The 15,248-nt window shown below is 36.0% G+C and overlaps 1 protein-coding gene across 2 annotated transcripts in view; it reads left to right on the forward strand.

The window, feature by feature from the left end:
* The window catches only part of NPNT (nephronectin), a 77,508-nt gene that overhangs the window by 37,793 nt on the left and 24,467 nt on the right, over nucleotides 1-15,248 (forward strand). The window contains exons 3-8 of one of the 2 annotated variants that reach the window (XM_008590329.1): nucleotides 206-298; nucleotides 4,892-5,011; nucleotides 6,259-6,378; nucleotides 8,030-8,164; nucleotides 8,481-8,603; nucleotides 9,987-10,382. In XM_008590329.1, coding sequence (XP_008588551.1) covers nucleotides 206-298; nucleotides 4,892-5,011; nucleotides 6,259-6,378; nucleotides 8,030-8,164; nucleotides 8,481-8,603; nucleotides 9,987-10,382 — 987 coding nt within the window. The remainder of the gene's footprint in view (nucleotides 1-205; nucleotides 299-4,891; nucleotides 5,012-6,258; nucleotides 6,379-8,029; nucleotides 8,165-8,480; nucleotides 8,604-9,986; nucleotides 10,383-15,248) is intronic. The other variant, XM_008590328.1, reaches the window with a different exon arrangement.

Consider the following 15,248-nt stretch of genomic DNA (forward strand, 5'->3'; position numbering starts at 1 on the left):
CAACAGTAAGTTTTTAGGAAAATAAAAATTAAAGAAAAAGAGAAACCAGAAGAACTAGAAACTATTGTTTGTAAAATATCTAAAGCATTCTTTTAAAACTCCACCAGCTTTCTGTAATTGTTTAATGTATACTTGCAAAGATTTTTAGGGCTAAAAATGACATCAGTTCAAAGTTGACTCTTATTACCTTCTTCCTGGTGTGAAGACGAGCACTTCTACCCAACTCCTCTTGACCAAGGCAGTGAACAGCCTCTTTTCCAACCCCCGGATCATCAAGCCACAAGTTTACCTTCAAGGGGTGAGCGTGCATTGTCTCAGGTGGTCTGCTCCTCCCACCTGCACGGCTTCCTGCAGTTATGTCACTTCTTGCAAATGTTCTGAAGACTAGCCCTGGAGTGCCCAATCTTCAGCCCTGAGCATGTGAAGCAAGCAGCAGGAATTGCCACCTGGTGCTGATTCTCTGTGCTCTGAAAAGCATGGAGCCTCCACTGTCCTTTTATTGCATCAAGTATCATTGCTTTTCCTCTTCTTTTCTGGGTTTTAAAACTTTCTAAAAATCAGATAGCAAAATGACTTTTGTTTTCATATGTAGGCAAAGTCAGGAATTCCAAAGCAACTGAGATTGGGGTTTTGATACCTTTTACCAAGTAGATTTTAGAAGTGATCAAGTCCTGTTCCCTACTACCATTTATTTGAGGTTACTTGAGTTTTAGGTTACCTGGAAATCAAACCATACATTAGCTTCTTTCTTTTTGGTGTACATTTTGTGATACCAGAATACCCAAGTTGTGGTTCCAGGACGGCACTTAACTAGCTGTTTGATTATGAGCAAGTCATTTAATGTTTCTGGGTCTTAGTAAACCAGTCAGTAATATGGGGACAGTATCCCTGCCCTATTTGCCTGTGGAGGTGGTGTGAGAATAGAAACACCAAAAATATTAATACCTTTATTGTGCTGGAAAGTTTTGTAGAAAAGTAAGGTGGTAGCACAATTTTAGAATTCTTCTAAGAGACTTTACTCCTCATCCACTCATAGGTTAAGGAACGTAGAATAATTGAATTAAAATAGTTTAAATTATTAATTATTGTCTCTCTGCTAATAAGGAACTTGATGCATTTGTATGTCTTCTGCACAAAGAATTAGGGCAATACAATTAATTTAAGGCCATTGATAATTTGAAGAATAAAACTTATGGAAGTTCACATATTGACATCTGTTTGCTTATGACCTCTACTTTAGTCAGATATAATTTTAAATCCTAGATTTCTGAAACATTGTCCAGTTTAAGCATCAAAGGGAGGAAAAAGCATTAACTGCATTAAAATGAAAGATTATTTTCCTTAAAACTCCATTGGATTATCTTATTCGATGAATCTCTTCCAGATTTTTCAAGCTACTTTTCAGTGTCTGCATGCTAATAAAATTTCTGATTCTTTTTTTCCTGAAGTGTAATAATAATGCTTTGCAGCTTGCATTTCTGTTCTGGACCAGTTTCCTTCTCCCACCCAAGGTCCTGAATCCACCATCCTGCTTAAGTATACTCCTTTTGTTAAAGATTCTCTTTAAGAATTTTATACATGATCATTAAAGCATTTGAATGTAAGTGGTTTAATAGTAAAGTTCTGTTCTTTGGTGTGACAAATAGGTGTGTAATAGAATTTATTAGATCTTTTTATTATAGATTTTTCTTATAATTTATATTACATTATAAACTTCCAGAGAAAGAGCAAGATTAAAGTAAATTTAAAACAAAAACACTGAAGTTTTATTTTCTAGGTTTTGTTACTAACTCTTAAGATTTCAATGAGAGAGTGTGACCAAGGAGGGTTTTCCTAGTCATTGTTTTGTTTTGCTTCTTATTATAGGGGCATTTATAATTTGGAAGTGCCATTTTTAATTTGACTTAATTTGATAATAACACAAGAGTTACTAGGACTGTAGTTCAACAGATTGTGATAATAAATACAGCAGTTATTGGAAGCAGCAAATATTTAACTCAATTTTATGAGGCATTAGGTCAAAAAGAAAATAAGGTAACATAATTATGAAATAGAAACCCTCAAGAAAATTGAGGACATAAAGGTTCCTCACCAGGACACCAGATGGATTTAATCCTTTGCTCCCTGCTTTAGCAAAAGTCTGATATTTGGTAAATATTGATGATCAATGACTGCGGAATCCTCTTTCATAATTTCTGCAGTGGTATTTGTTAAGGTCAGTGAGAAGTTTTTAGGAGACACTTGCTTGTGGCAGGCAGATGGGACAATGATCAGTCCCTGGGGATATCAACAGTAGCCACCTGTCAGGGAATGTCGTCCAGCCCATCAACAGCTGTTAGAGTACAGCTTTCTCAAATTGCTTTCCACATTGCTTATGTGTCAGATTAACAACAGGTAAAGTAGCCAATAAATGTCTCTACATTTACCCATTGAATGTTGCAAGTTTTCTTTCTTTTCCAAATTATTTCATAGAGTGATTTCCAATATTTTTTTGGTATTGTGACAGCTTATATGTTTTTATTTTTCCCTTTAATTCTTAACCCCAAAGTGCTTTTTGCATGGGAAGGGAAGTATAAATTTGGGTTGAAGCCATTCTCTGAGACAACTAGCAGCCCCAATCTGGATTATGAAGACTCCCATAGCCATCTCGAGGGGCCCTTTATTTGCCAAGACTGGAGCCAGGTTGTGGAAGAGTTGCCTCAGCTGGGACATAGTGTCTGAAGAGATTGCCATCAGCATAAATAATCCTTGTTTATGAGTTGCCTGGAGCTATAAACATCTGACCAGTTCACATCAGGAACTCACAGAAGTTTCTGTGGCTTTTTAAAAATAAACCTAGAGATTCTTTTTTTTTAAAAAAGATGACCGGTAAGGGGATCTTAACCCTTGACTTGGTGTCAGCACCACGCTCAGCCAGTGAGCAAACCGGCCATCCGTATATGGGATCCGAACCCGTGGCCTTGGTGTTATCAGCACCGCACTCTCCCGAGTGAGCCACAGGCCGGCCCAACCTAGAGATTCTTAATTGACAGTATTTTTTACCCATCAGTAACCTTTTGGGGTGGCCAGCTAGCTCAATCGGTTACAGCATGATGCTGATAACACTAAGGTCAAGCATTCAGATCCCCTTACCAGCCAGCTGCTCCCCCCAAATAATAATAATAGTAACCTTTTCTTGAGATATAGAATTCAGTTGTACTGTATGGTTTTCTTGTGCCGTCTTGCTTTATTTTTGTTTAGTGCAGAAAAAATTTTAAAACATAAAGCCTTTCTCTAACAATGTACTCAGATTTAAATACTGTTTACTATAATATCAGTCAGGGATTTATCAAAGCCAGGTGCGACTCTGCAGAACCGTATTAGGAATGGTAATTACCTCCTTTTAGAAGATGAGTAAAGATTCCCCGACTCTAATTTGTAATAAGTATTGAAATACAAGGTAGAAGAATATGAGAAGAGGAGAGAATTTCTTTCTTAGTCACTCCTTGATTTGTACTTTATTTAACAAAGGGAGAAATCAGCCTTTTTTTTTTTTTAATACTGTAGTCTGCAAAGCACCATCTATGGGGAATTTTTTTGGAAATATTTTTAAATGTGATTCTGTTTGAAAACCCTTGATGGGCAAGAGACAATAAAATAGAAAATCGAAGAAAGTATACGAGATGATGACAAAGGTACTTGGTTTATTTATTTAACCTTTTAACTTGGTGGCTTTAAATGAAATATACATATTACAATTAAATGAGCAGGTCAGATTTAAATTTGATGAGATTTGAAAACAACTTTATAACTAGATGTATTATCTATATTTCTTATTCAATGACATGGATTGATAGATAATTAAATTATGTTAATCAGGTACTTATGATGGTGGTTCGAGACAAAATAAACATGTGGTTACATTTCTTTTTAATGAAGTCTATATTTTAGACATTAGTATTTCAATGTTTACTTGTCATTATGAGTTTTATGTTCACTTGAGGCAGTGTTCAACTTGGGTTGGAAATTTTCATAATGTGAAATTCATTAATTCATTTTATATAAATATAAATATAAATATTTAAACCAATAAACCTAAAATACATACTGATAGTTTGTTATGTTTTGTACATTAGTATTTCCATATGCCCTTCTTAACTGTCAAATGAATAAAAATATGTTGGAGGGATTTTTTCTAAGTTCATTTAGTGATTTGAACACATTGCTGAAGTATGAGGGTACTTCAAAATTTCACAGAAATTCTATTTTTTCATGAACTTTTTGAAGTACCCTTGTAGGAAACTGAGGTTTCTGATTTAATCTGTGGTCAGTATAGATGTACAAGACTTAATAAGATAAACCACAAGAATAAAGGCTTTAATTTCCACAGTTCTTATCCTCTGAATATGCAGCTCTCCTTTGGAGAGGTCAAAATAGTCTGCTGTTTTAAAACCGTATACTTACTGTGAAGTAAAATATGCTCATGTAGTATCTTCTTGAAGCAGAGAAAAGACATTGAAAGAGTAAAATCACACTGTCAGGAGTGAATCCAGTCATAGAACCCAGATGTTTTGAGAATATCACCAGTCAGATAGATGATATAGCCCTTTGTCCATGAGGAGCTTATTACGCTGCTCTTTCTAGGGATGATAAGGTAGGCACGTGTCTGTGAGGAGAATCTTCCTATCGATCCTTTATGGACAGAGATTCATAAAAGTCAGGGGGCTCCTGGCCTCTCCTAGTTTAACCAAGATTCAAATTAAGATGATGTGCACAAGCTTTATCTCTTATGTAAATGGTTACTATAGCTTGACCTTTCTTCTTTACTTTTTGATATAGAGAAGTATTTTAAATGTTTTACATTATTTCTGATCTTTTGTGATTTTTCTGCTTCAACCCACATTCTTTTCAGATCTAAATGAATGTGGCCTGAAGCCTCGGCCCTGTAAGCACAGGTGCATGAACACTTATGGCAGCTACAAGTGCTACTGTCTCAATGGATATATGCTTATGCCGGATGGGTCCTGCTCAAGTATGTCAAGAATCTTAACTGTTTTATAAGTGCTTTGGGCTTGATTTCTGTCGGTAGCATGCCTTTGTGAAAATGGCCTCCCCACGCCTCCTAAACAGAATATGTGCGTGTGTTTATATGTGGGCCTAAGGAACTGGAAATCAAAATAAGAGGTGCCTATTCTAGATGTATAACTTTCTTTTACCATGGATGCCAATATTAAATTGATTTGGAAATGGTATTTGGAACAGAAATTACAAAACTAAATGTATTTTCTAACGTTTTTTTCCAGCATGTTTATCCCTATCGTCTATCTGGGCACAGAAGAACTATTCCAGGTAGAAAAAGAACATTAGTGACTATTTGGGGATTGCTCAGAGAGAATCCATCATTCATAAATACCTTCTTGCTTCATTTTTATATTTCTTTATAATAGTCTAAAGACTTTTAGACTTTTATAATAGTCTAGGACTTTTCTAAAAAAAATTTTTCAATGTATATAATACCAGAAAAGTAGACTTTATGTCTATCTTTATTAGAAAGAAATGTATGGTATTTCCTACTATCATTTGGATGTATTTATAAGATGGACAATGCTCTAAAATTTTCTGCAGACTGAACATTAAATTGAAGTTGTGTTCATACGATGTCCACAATTAGTAATTTTTATTTTCACCGAATTATCAGTTAACTGATTTTTGCATTTTGTAAAATAAAAAACAGTTAATTAATTTTATTTAGCATTGAATAAATATAGCATGGAACATTTTGAAATGAGGTGAGTACATGTTTAATAATGTGGCAGTGATGTTAGAATCTTCTAACATTGTGCAACTCAGTAGGAAATCTCTTGTTTCCTAGAGACGTTGAATAAGCAGTTGAGACAGTTACTTGGATGTTTTAGTTAAGAACAACACTTAGCTTGAGCAATATGGGAAAATACCCCAATTCTCCACTTTCCTTAGCCACTGGAAAATATTCCAGATAATCTATGTGAAATAAAGTTTTATTTGTCTTTTAATTCTTCAAAAACATTAAAGGTCTTCCTCAGATGATGCCAGAGCTAGTTTACTTCTTAATCATTCTTGGGGAAGGGGGGGTCTTTCTGTCTCTCTCCCCATTTTTTACTTTCTTTAGAATGTTGGATAAAATTCTGTCTTCACTGTTGATTCAGTGTCACTGATTTCAGGATAACTAAAAACAGTTATTTCAGTTACTACCTCTTTTGTTTTCTACCTCTCTAAGTCAGCCCGTCATTCTCTTTCCAGGTGCCCTGACATGCTCCATGGCAAACTGTCAGTATGGCTGTGATGTAGTCAAAGGGCAAATACGGTGCCAGTGCCCCTCTCCTGGCCTACGGCTGGCTCCTGATGGGAGGACCTGTGTGGGTAGGTTGTAAAATCAAGCATCTCTGTTAACAGCCTCTGTAGGATAAAGAAGGAAAGTAAAAGGGGATGGGAGTAAGGAAAAAGGGTAGTTCCTTGCATCAAGTAATTAGCTATCCTTCAGAAGATACCAGATATGTCACAAGAGGACCTTTCTCAGTGAAGGGACCATGGAAGCCTTGTTTTCCTAAGAATGAGGGACAGGAGGAAGTTTCAGGCAAAGGGGCCCTCTTGTGTGAAGGTGTTGAGGTTCAAGGGAGCACAATGTTCAGGGACAGGAAGAGCTTGGTATTGCTAGAATATAAGAGACAAGGGGGAGCGATGACCGATAAAGCTGAACAGGTAGACAGGGCTAGATTGTGTGTGTTGCACTACGGGGGTTAGATTGTTTTTCAGTAAATTAGGAAGGCAGTATAGGATTGTGGTGAAGAGTCTGGACTTTGTTTTAAACCTAGCACTGCCATATGCTAGATATGTAACCCAAGGCCAGAAACTTCCTTTCTTTTAGCCTGGGTCTCCTTATCTTTAAGATGGGAATAATGCCACATAGAACCATTGTGAGGACTGAATGAGATCATGTATCTAAAGAGCTTAGCAAGGTATCTGCATGCAGTAAGCACTGAATGAATGGAGGTATTTGGTGAGTCAAGAGATGTTTATCGAGTACTTTCTATATTCCAGATTCTGTGCTAAGTGCTAGGATATACAGTAATTGACAGTGCAGACAAGATTTTGATCTTCATGAAGCTGACATCCTAATGGAGGAGACAGAAAAGAAACAAATATCTGATAAAATTACAGACAATGTTGAGTGTTAACATGAGATACTAAGAGAGAAAAAACAGAAAGGATCTATTTTAGAAAGTAATGGTCAGAGAGAGCCCTAAGGTAGGACCTGGACCACTAGCCATGTGAAGAACCAGCCATGCAGGTAAACACATTGCAGGGTGCTGCAGTGAGAGAAGTTGGCCTCTGTGAGGTTTTTAAAGGAAGAGGGCCAGTGTGGCTTAGGTACAGAGGGTGAATATGAGGGGTGGTGGCTTGAGAAACAATGGGTGAGGTAGGGGAGGGCTATTTATTGCAGGGCCTTCAAGGACATGAAGAGGAATGTGGAGTTAATTAAAAAGCAAGTAGAAGCAGTTGAACGGTTTTAAGCATAGTAATGATCTAATCTTATATTTTTATAAAATCATTTTGACATTTGGATAGGGAATGCTTTGGAAGGGGTAAGATTGGCAGTTAAAAGACCAGCAAAAAGAGATGCTGGCTTGGAATAGGTTTAGTGGCAGTGGGTGAAGGGAAGAGTACCTAGGTTCAAATAAATGTCCAGAGGTAGAATTAACTAGAGTTGGAGATTCAGGAGTTAAGGGAAAAAGGGCTGTCAAGGATGACTCATATTTCTAGTTCAAGCAAGTAGGTAGATACAGGTGCAGTATGTGCTAATATAGGGTGCAAGAATTCTTGGTTTAGGAGGATGAGCTGAAATTTGGAGAAGTGGAATTTATGTTGCCTATAGGGGCAACCAGCTGCATACCACTTATGATGAGCTACTGTGTGCCAGGCGACAGTTTGCAGTCAGGTTATTTATTTTAAAACCCACTGTACCTGAACAAGTCCTTGATCTTCCTGAGATGCAATTGACTTATGTTTCTAGATATTGATGAATGTGCTACTGGAAGAGCCTTCTGCCCTAGATTTAGGCAGTGTGTCAACACTTTCGGGAGTTACATCTGCAAGTGCCATAAAGGCTTTGACCTCATGTACATTGGAGGCAAATACCAATGTCACGGTAATAAAACCCAACCATTGCTTTCTCTTCTTACTTCCTATGGCACCAAAAGGTCCCTTTACTGGGGTGACGGCTGGGATGTCGGGGCAGGGGAGGGTAGTGGCATTAAATTTAAAAAAAAACAATACAAGTCCAGTTTAACCACTAGTAGTTCTGGCTACATGTACTTTATTTCTTTATATCTGATGATTTTACATGGATTTTTACATGTTTTCACATTGCAAAAACAAAAATTATATTTGAAACTGTATATATTTTTCATGTCATCAAATTTATCTCCTAAATAAACCCTTTCTTTTCCTACTTGCTGATACAGATATAGACGAATGTTCCCTTGGTCAGTATCAGTGCAGTAGCTTTGCTCGATGTTACAACGTACACGGGTCCTACAAGTGTAAATGTAAAGATGGATACCAGGGCGATGGACTGAGTTGCGTGTGTGAGTAACACTTGTCTCCCAGCTGTAAATTCCAGCAGGAAATGCAGGATCACACAAAGGCAATTGCTAGGGAAGATAGGAATAGGATTAATTATCAAAGAAGTATAATTTTCATAGCTAGTAATTTTAGGCTGTGCCACAAACAATAAAATCATTTGCTTGGATATTTTTTAAAACCTAGACTCAGTAATACATTCAAATTTTGAAATCATTAGAATTTCTTGACTAAAATCTCTCAGTAGCTTTCCTTTAGCTGGAAAGTAATTATAGGGATCTCCCTACGAATTCAATTTTGCTAAAATGAGAAATAAATGTTTGCTATTAGCATTAGATTATGATGGTGGGATAATCTGAATATATTGAACCTTTTTTTCCCTCTGTTTTATGCCTCCTAATGCTACTATTAAAAAATCATTGCCATACTTATGTCCTCTACATTCAGAACTATTTTGCTTTTAAAATTTTTATGAGCTGTATTTGGATTTGTGGCTATGTTAGCAGATAAACATGAAAAGAATACATAGCCTCCGAGATAAAAGTTTTACAAACTGAAGGGTATAACTTAGCATACATCTTATGTAACAATAGATAATTTTAAAAATTTCATGAGTAAAATATTTACTGAAAACCATGGGGCATAAAATCATGGGGAGTAAAGGATTACTGAAGGGTCATGTAGTCAGTCCCAGTCTGGAATATATCATTCAAGGCAGATTAAGTATTGATTTTTTGGTGAAGATTATCAAGGAAAAATATTCCACAGATGATCCTTTTGACCTCTGAAAATTTCCTTTTAAAAAGCAGTTGTATAAATTAGTAAGGGGTAAGGAACACCAACTATAAAACAATATGTAGAACATTAAATCAAACTATTTTTTGCATGAGTTGAATTTATATAAAATGTGGATGAGAAAGTATTAGTCTTCAGACAACTCTAAACATGATTTTACAATGTACATGTGGCAAAGGGACACTTAACATAGACTCTAACTATATGTTTCTCATATTGAAAATAGAACTTAGAATGTCTCTGTATTGTAAAAATTTCATTTATTGTTGTCTGTTTCCACTTTACAAATATTTAAAACTTTTTTTTGTTTCAAATAGTATATATTCATTACAGAAACACAAACATGTTTTTTGCATCCATCCAGAGGATGGATATATATGTATATATGAATGTATATGTATATATATATATATACAGACACACACATTTGCTATTTGGAAAATAACATGCCTTGCAGTAGGGAATATTCCAAATATGAAAAGTAAGAGTAGTTGGGCGTGAGATGTTTTCATGTGTCTGGTTTATACAGTTTGATGTTTCATTTTTTAGGGAGGGATGGTTACACACTAATTTAAATCTTTTGACTCTTTCAGATATTCCCAAAGTCATGATTGAACCCTCAGGTCCAATTTATGTGCCAAAAGGAAATGATACCATTTTAAAGGGTGATGGAGGACATAATAATTGGATTCCTGATGTCGGAAGTACTAGGTGGCCTCTGAGGACACCATATATTCCTCCTGTCATTACCAGCAGGCCTACATCCAAGCCAACAATAAGACCTACACCAAAGCCAACACCACAGCCTACTCCACCACCACCACCACCCCTGCCAACAGAGCTCAGAACACCTCCACCAACAACACCACCAGAAAGGCCAACCATCAGACTGACAACTATAGCACCAGCTGCCAGTACATCTCCAAGTGTGATTACAGTTGACAACAGGATACAGACAGATCCTCAGAAACCCAGAGGAGATGTGTTCAGTAAGTCACATAAATGTTAGCACATTTTAATAGGTCCTGTATAATGACATTTCAAGCCCAGGCCATGCCTTGAACAATAATCAAATTCATAAAAAGAATTAACTGTAGAAAGTCATATATCCTCATTGATAAATATTATTAAGATCTGTGTAAAGAGTCTAACTGGGTAAATAGAAAAAAAAATGTGTGTGGAGATGGAAGGAATATCACAAAGTCATATGGTAGATCACAGCTCTTCGGTATGGGAATTCTCTTAACATAGATTCTCTTAACTTAGTCTCTTAACATAGATAACTCTCAGAGACGGGAAGAACTTACTATATCTCATGCCATTTTACTCTAATCTAACTGTTGGTTCATTCAGTCAGTGAACATGTTTTGAGTACCTTTAGAGTGTCAGGAAGGCCTTGTATTGGCCATTGGGCTTAGAAAGATAAACAGAAAAGGTCACAGTTTGGTAAGAAAGACAGTCACCCAGAAGAGAACTGTGGAATTATGTTAGTGAAAGAGATTGTGTAGGACATTACGGAGTAGAGAGAAGGGGTATCTAGTCAATCGTTGGAGAAGGGATATTCATGGAAGCCTTCATGAGTGGAATGGGAGAAAGGGGATGAAAAAAAGCAGGCATTACAGTTAATGGGGAAAGGACAACAAAGGCACAGATGTAGGAAGCAGCATAGCATAAGCAATCAACTGCCAGTAAACTGGAGAGATGAGAGGGGCTGCACTTCATGTATTTGCTGGAAACTAGTGGTTAGATCTAGACTGGAGCTAGATTAGGTTAAAGACTCCCAGATTTTTAACAGGTGACTGTGTGAAGGGTGGTCCCACCAATGGACACAGAGGCTATAGGAAAAGAAGCAAATTTGGAAGGAAGAAAAAGTTGTTACTTTATTACCAGATCAAAATTTGCATTATATACCTTCTGTATGCTCCTTATATTTATCTGTCTGTCCTGTTTCACTTTGCTCATTCTTAGCTACCTTTGCGTTCACTCCCATCTCCTCCTCCTCTGTATACATTGCCAGTTTCTTCTTTTTCTTTTATCATTCCCCAATGGAACTAAACTTTGTGCCTTTTTTTTTTTTTTCCTTTTTGTCTTTTTTTTTCGTGACCGGCAACGGGATCGCAATCCTCGGTGTTGCTCCCGCACCTCGCTCAGCCAGTGAGCAGCCGGTCTGTATGTGGGATCCGAACCCTCGGCGGGAGCGCTACCGCACTTCCCAAGCGGCGCACTGTAGCAGTGCACCACCGGGCCGGCCCAACTTTGTGCCTTTTATGCTGAATACCTTTGTAATTTTTTAGCAGGTGAAAAGAATACTGACATTAGTAATTTTTTATAGGAGAAAATTAAAAGCTGCTCTTTGCTTGTGACTCTCAAATTTTTTCCTCTAGGTCATTTTTCCTCATAGGTCTATTTAAAGAGAGATTGAGATCCTCTAATTCTGATGTATGTGTTTATGTTTTGGGTAATTAATATAATTTTTAGGGGGATTAGATCGTAGCTTTCAGTGCATAACTATTTTTTTTTTTGAAATTCACATTTTCGTAATTTTTTCCTTCTTCCCTTCTTCGCTCTGTCTCTGCTGTCCTTTCTTACTCTTCTATTTTTTTTAATCTTTTTCTGATTATGCAATGAGATTTTTATTCACAGGTACTTAAGTAAATATGGTATTCTCATTATTCTGCTGCTTTAAGGTATGAATCATGAAAATCTGGCTATTTAACATAAAAAGACACTGTAACATAGGTAACATCTTTGTGAGTATTCCTTTTAATTTCTTTTCTTTTTAAAAAGTCTCTCTTGCTTCTCATTATTCCTCTTCATACCAACATACATTTGAATTAAAAATAACATTGAAGTTCACCAATAGAATTTAGCAGGATAAAATAGGGAAAATATGGAGTTCCAGTGACGTTTGAGAGCATTCATTTTAAGAGAGTGTGATCTTAAAGACATCCCTGGAAAAGGCCTTCTTGGTCCTGTGCCAAGGCTGTTGCATGCCAGAGATAGCATGGCCGCCTTTGGACACTCCTGCCAAAAAATTAAATTCCGCTCTCATTTCATCTTCAGCAAGAGCTGCTAGTTAAGTTAGCACATGTGAGAATATGTTGGACACTTACTAACTTGCTGTTTTGTGGTTATAGCAAATATTCTGAATAAGGGAAGGGTTCTAAGTTTTTAATTTAGGACAAATTAGTGTCTTTTCAGTATGAAAACAATCAGGAAACTTAACACTATTTTAGTTCACCACCATTTCTTCATTGAATATTTTCTTCGCTTGTGGCATAATGACTCCTTAAACCATTCTTATTCTCCACATGTCTGAGAATATAATTTGGCTTGCCTTATTTCATAAATTTTTGGGTGATGTTAATTATGGCCACAATTTCAGAGTCTTCTCCAAATAGCCCCATACTTCAATTTTACTTTTTTTTCACATTGAAAGATTTTTTAATTATATTTTTAACTGACAAATAATAATTATATACACATATGGGGTATGAAAGATTTTTTTTTAATGGAAGAGTTTATGAAACAGAACTTTTCTTTATACCGTGTGTGTGTGTGTGAATTGTCCACCTGAGAAAATATGTAAAGATTTTCTAAGAGAAAATCAAGGAAGAAAAAAATTTATAACAAGAATAGATCTCCAGCCCAGACTTTTCCCCAAACTCTAGACTTGTATATCACCTGACTGTTTAACCTCTCCAGTTAGATGAAAATAGATGTTTCAGATTCAACTTGTCCAAAATTGTTTCTCTTCTTTCCCCCAAGCATAACTCTATCCTCAGCCTTTCACACTCCAGGTGAGGGTATCTGCATCCCCTGTTGCTAAGGCCAACTAATATAGAGTCATTCTGAGTTATTTCTTTTATATACTCGCATCCAATCTATTCCTTGCTAGCCCTACCCTCAAATTATATCTAAAGTTTGAACCACTTCTCACCATCTCCAGTGCTACCAATCTGGCTCAAGTCATCTCTCCCCAGAGTACAGATCCAGAATCCTTTATCCAGATGACTTGTCGGATGGGCTGGTCTGTTACAGCACAGCCTTATAAAACCAAGGTCATGGGTATAGATCCCCGTACCGGCCGGCCACCAAAAAATCTCAGATGAGTTGTGGAATATAGCACTTCTCAGATTTTAGAAAAGTAATAAGGTACATATGCTGTATATTAAACACTGAAGCATATTAATGTTTCTGCAGTGAAACATATAAATGATATCAATTCAGAGATAATGTCTCAAAGCATGTATTTCCTAACTCTTGAAACTAATTAAAATACTTTTTAATTTATGCTTTTATTATTGAAAATTTGGCCTGTGTAAAGGTACGCAAAATTTTTAATGCAAGAAATATTTAAGAAACAACCCCTATAACAGTGTTTTCTGTGGGTATAAACAAGGTACCACTGACACTGGAGTTTTTGTCCTTTTACTGCTTCCACAAAAGAAAAGGGTACAAAACAGCAAAAAAGTTATTTAAACTTCAAGTAAGTAGCTGGATATGATAGTTATAACAGTGTTTTGGTATTTTAATAAAGGGCCTAAAAACTTTTATTCAAACCAACTTTAATTAATTATCCAAGTCTAATATCCTTAAGAGGTCTCTTTTAAATCAGCCCAATTATATCCAGAATCTCTGAAGGTGACTCACGTCTTTTCTAGTAACCCATCCAAATATTGGGACATTCTTTTGCTAACCTAAATTTATGAAATTTCAGTTTATACCTTTTTAATGTTGTCAGTACTCGGGGGTAACAGACACAGTTCATCATCGACTTCAGATCCCATGCTCCATGTATGTACTCAAGCAATCCTTTCAGGAAATGACTCAACTGTTTCTTCTTTGGGCTTGGAAATTTATGTTTTACTAATTTTTTTTTAGAAATACTATTTTTCAACCTACCTGGCAATCTTTTTGTCTGGTCCTTTGAGCAGTCTTTGTTTTTCAAATCTATCACAAACTATGGGGTCCAGAGATATGTAATAGTCAGATCTGACCCATACTGATCACAAGGCAAATTTTTTTTACATGTTTTATAATCTAAATCATTTCCCTCTGTTGCCAAGTATGTTATAGGGCAAATTTATGGGCAGCTGTTTGATCCCCAGATGTTTTTGCCTTAGACGGTCACACAGTGCTCAGTACATAGAAGACACTCAAAAATATTTGTTAAATAGAGTGAAATGGAATTTTATATTGGATTCCATTTTTTTCCATTCTCTTTAATTCTTCATATGCTTGAACTATCTAAATTTCACTTGTTGATTTTGAGAGTCCTTCCCCAAATGATCATACTTATTTCAGCTTACAGTCTTTCTGTTATCCTGATATAGTTTAATATAAACATTGAAAATAAACATTCTCTAGAAAATTCTAAGTCTAATATAATTCTAAAATTTAAGCATGATTTTGAGAAATAGTGAAAAGCATAGAAAGGGAATATGAAAATAGGGTTGAAGCATTTGGAACTGGGGGGTTTTTAACTACTAAGTATAGAATGCATTGAATCAGAAGACCTAGTTTTGATTCTCACCTCTGCAACTTATGTGAGTTTGGACTAATTACTGTGCTTTTCACCTCAATTTTCTTATCTGTAAAATGGAGTAATAACCCTATTCTCCCTTTCTCATAGAGTGATCTCAAGGATAAGAGATAATAAAAGTAAAAGTGTTTGTGAATTATGAGTTACTATGAAATATAAAAGATTACTGTATTTTATTTATTTAGTGTAAATAACCATGATGGGGAGAATTTAAATAATATGTGACTAAAGAAATCACCTTTCACGTGTGATATGAAATATTAAACACATGTTTTAAAAATAATTTAAAATTGAGGAACCTTAGAGTTTT

Source organism: Galeopterus variegatus, unplaced genomic scaffold, assembly GCF_000696425.1.
Source record: "Galeopterus variegatus unplaced genomic scaffold, G_variegatus-3.0.2 Scaffold5996, whole genome shotgun sequence".
Taxonomy (NCBI): Eukaryota; Metazoa; Chordata; class Mammalia; order Dermoptera; family Cynocephalidae; genus Galeopterus; species Galeopterus variegatus.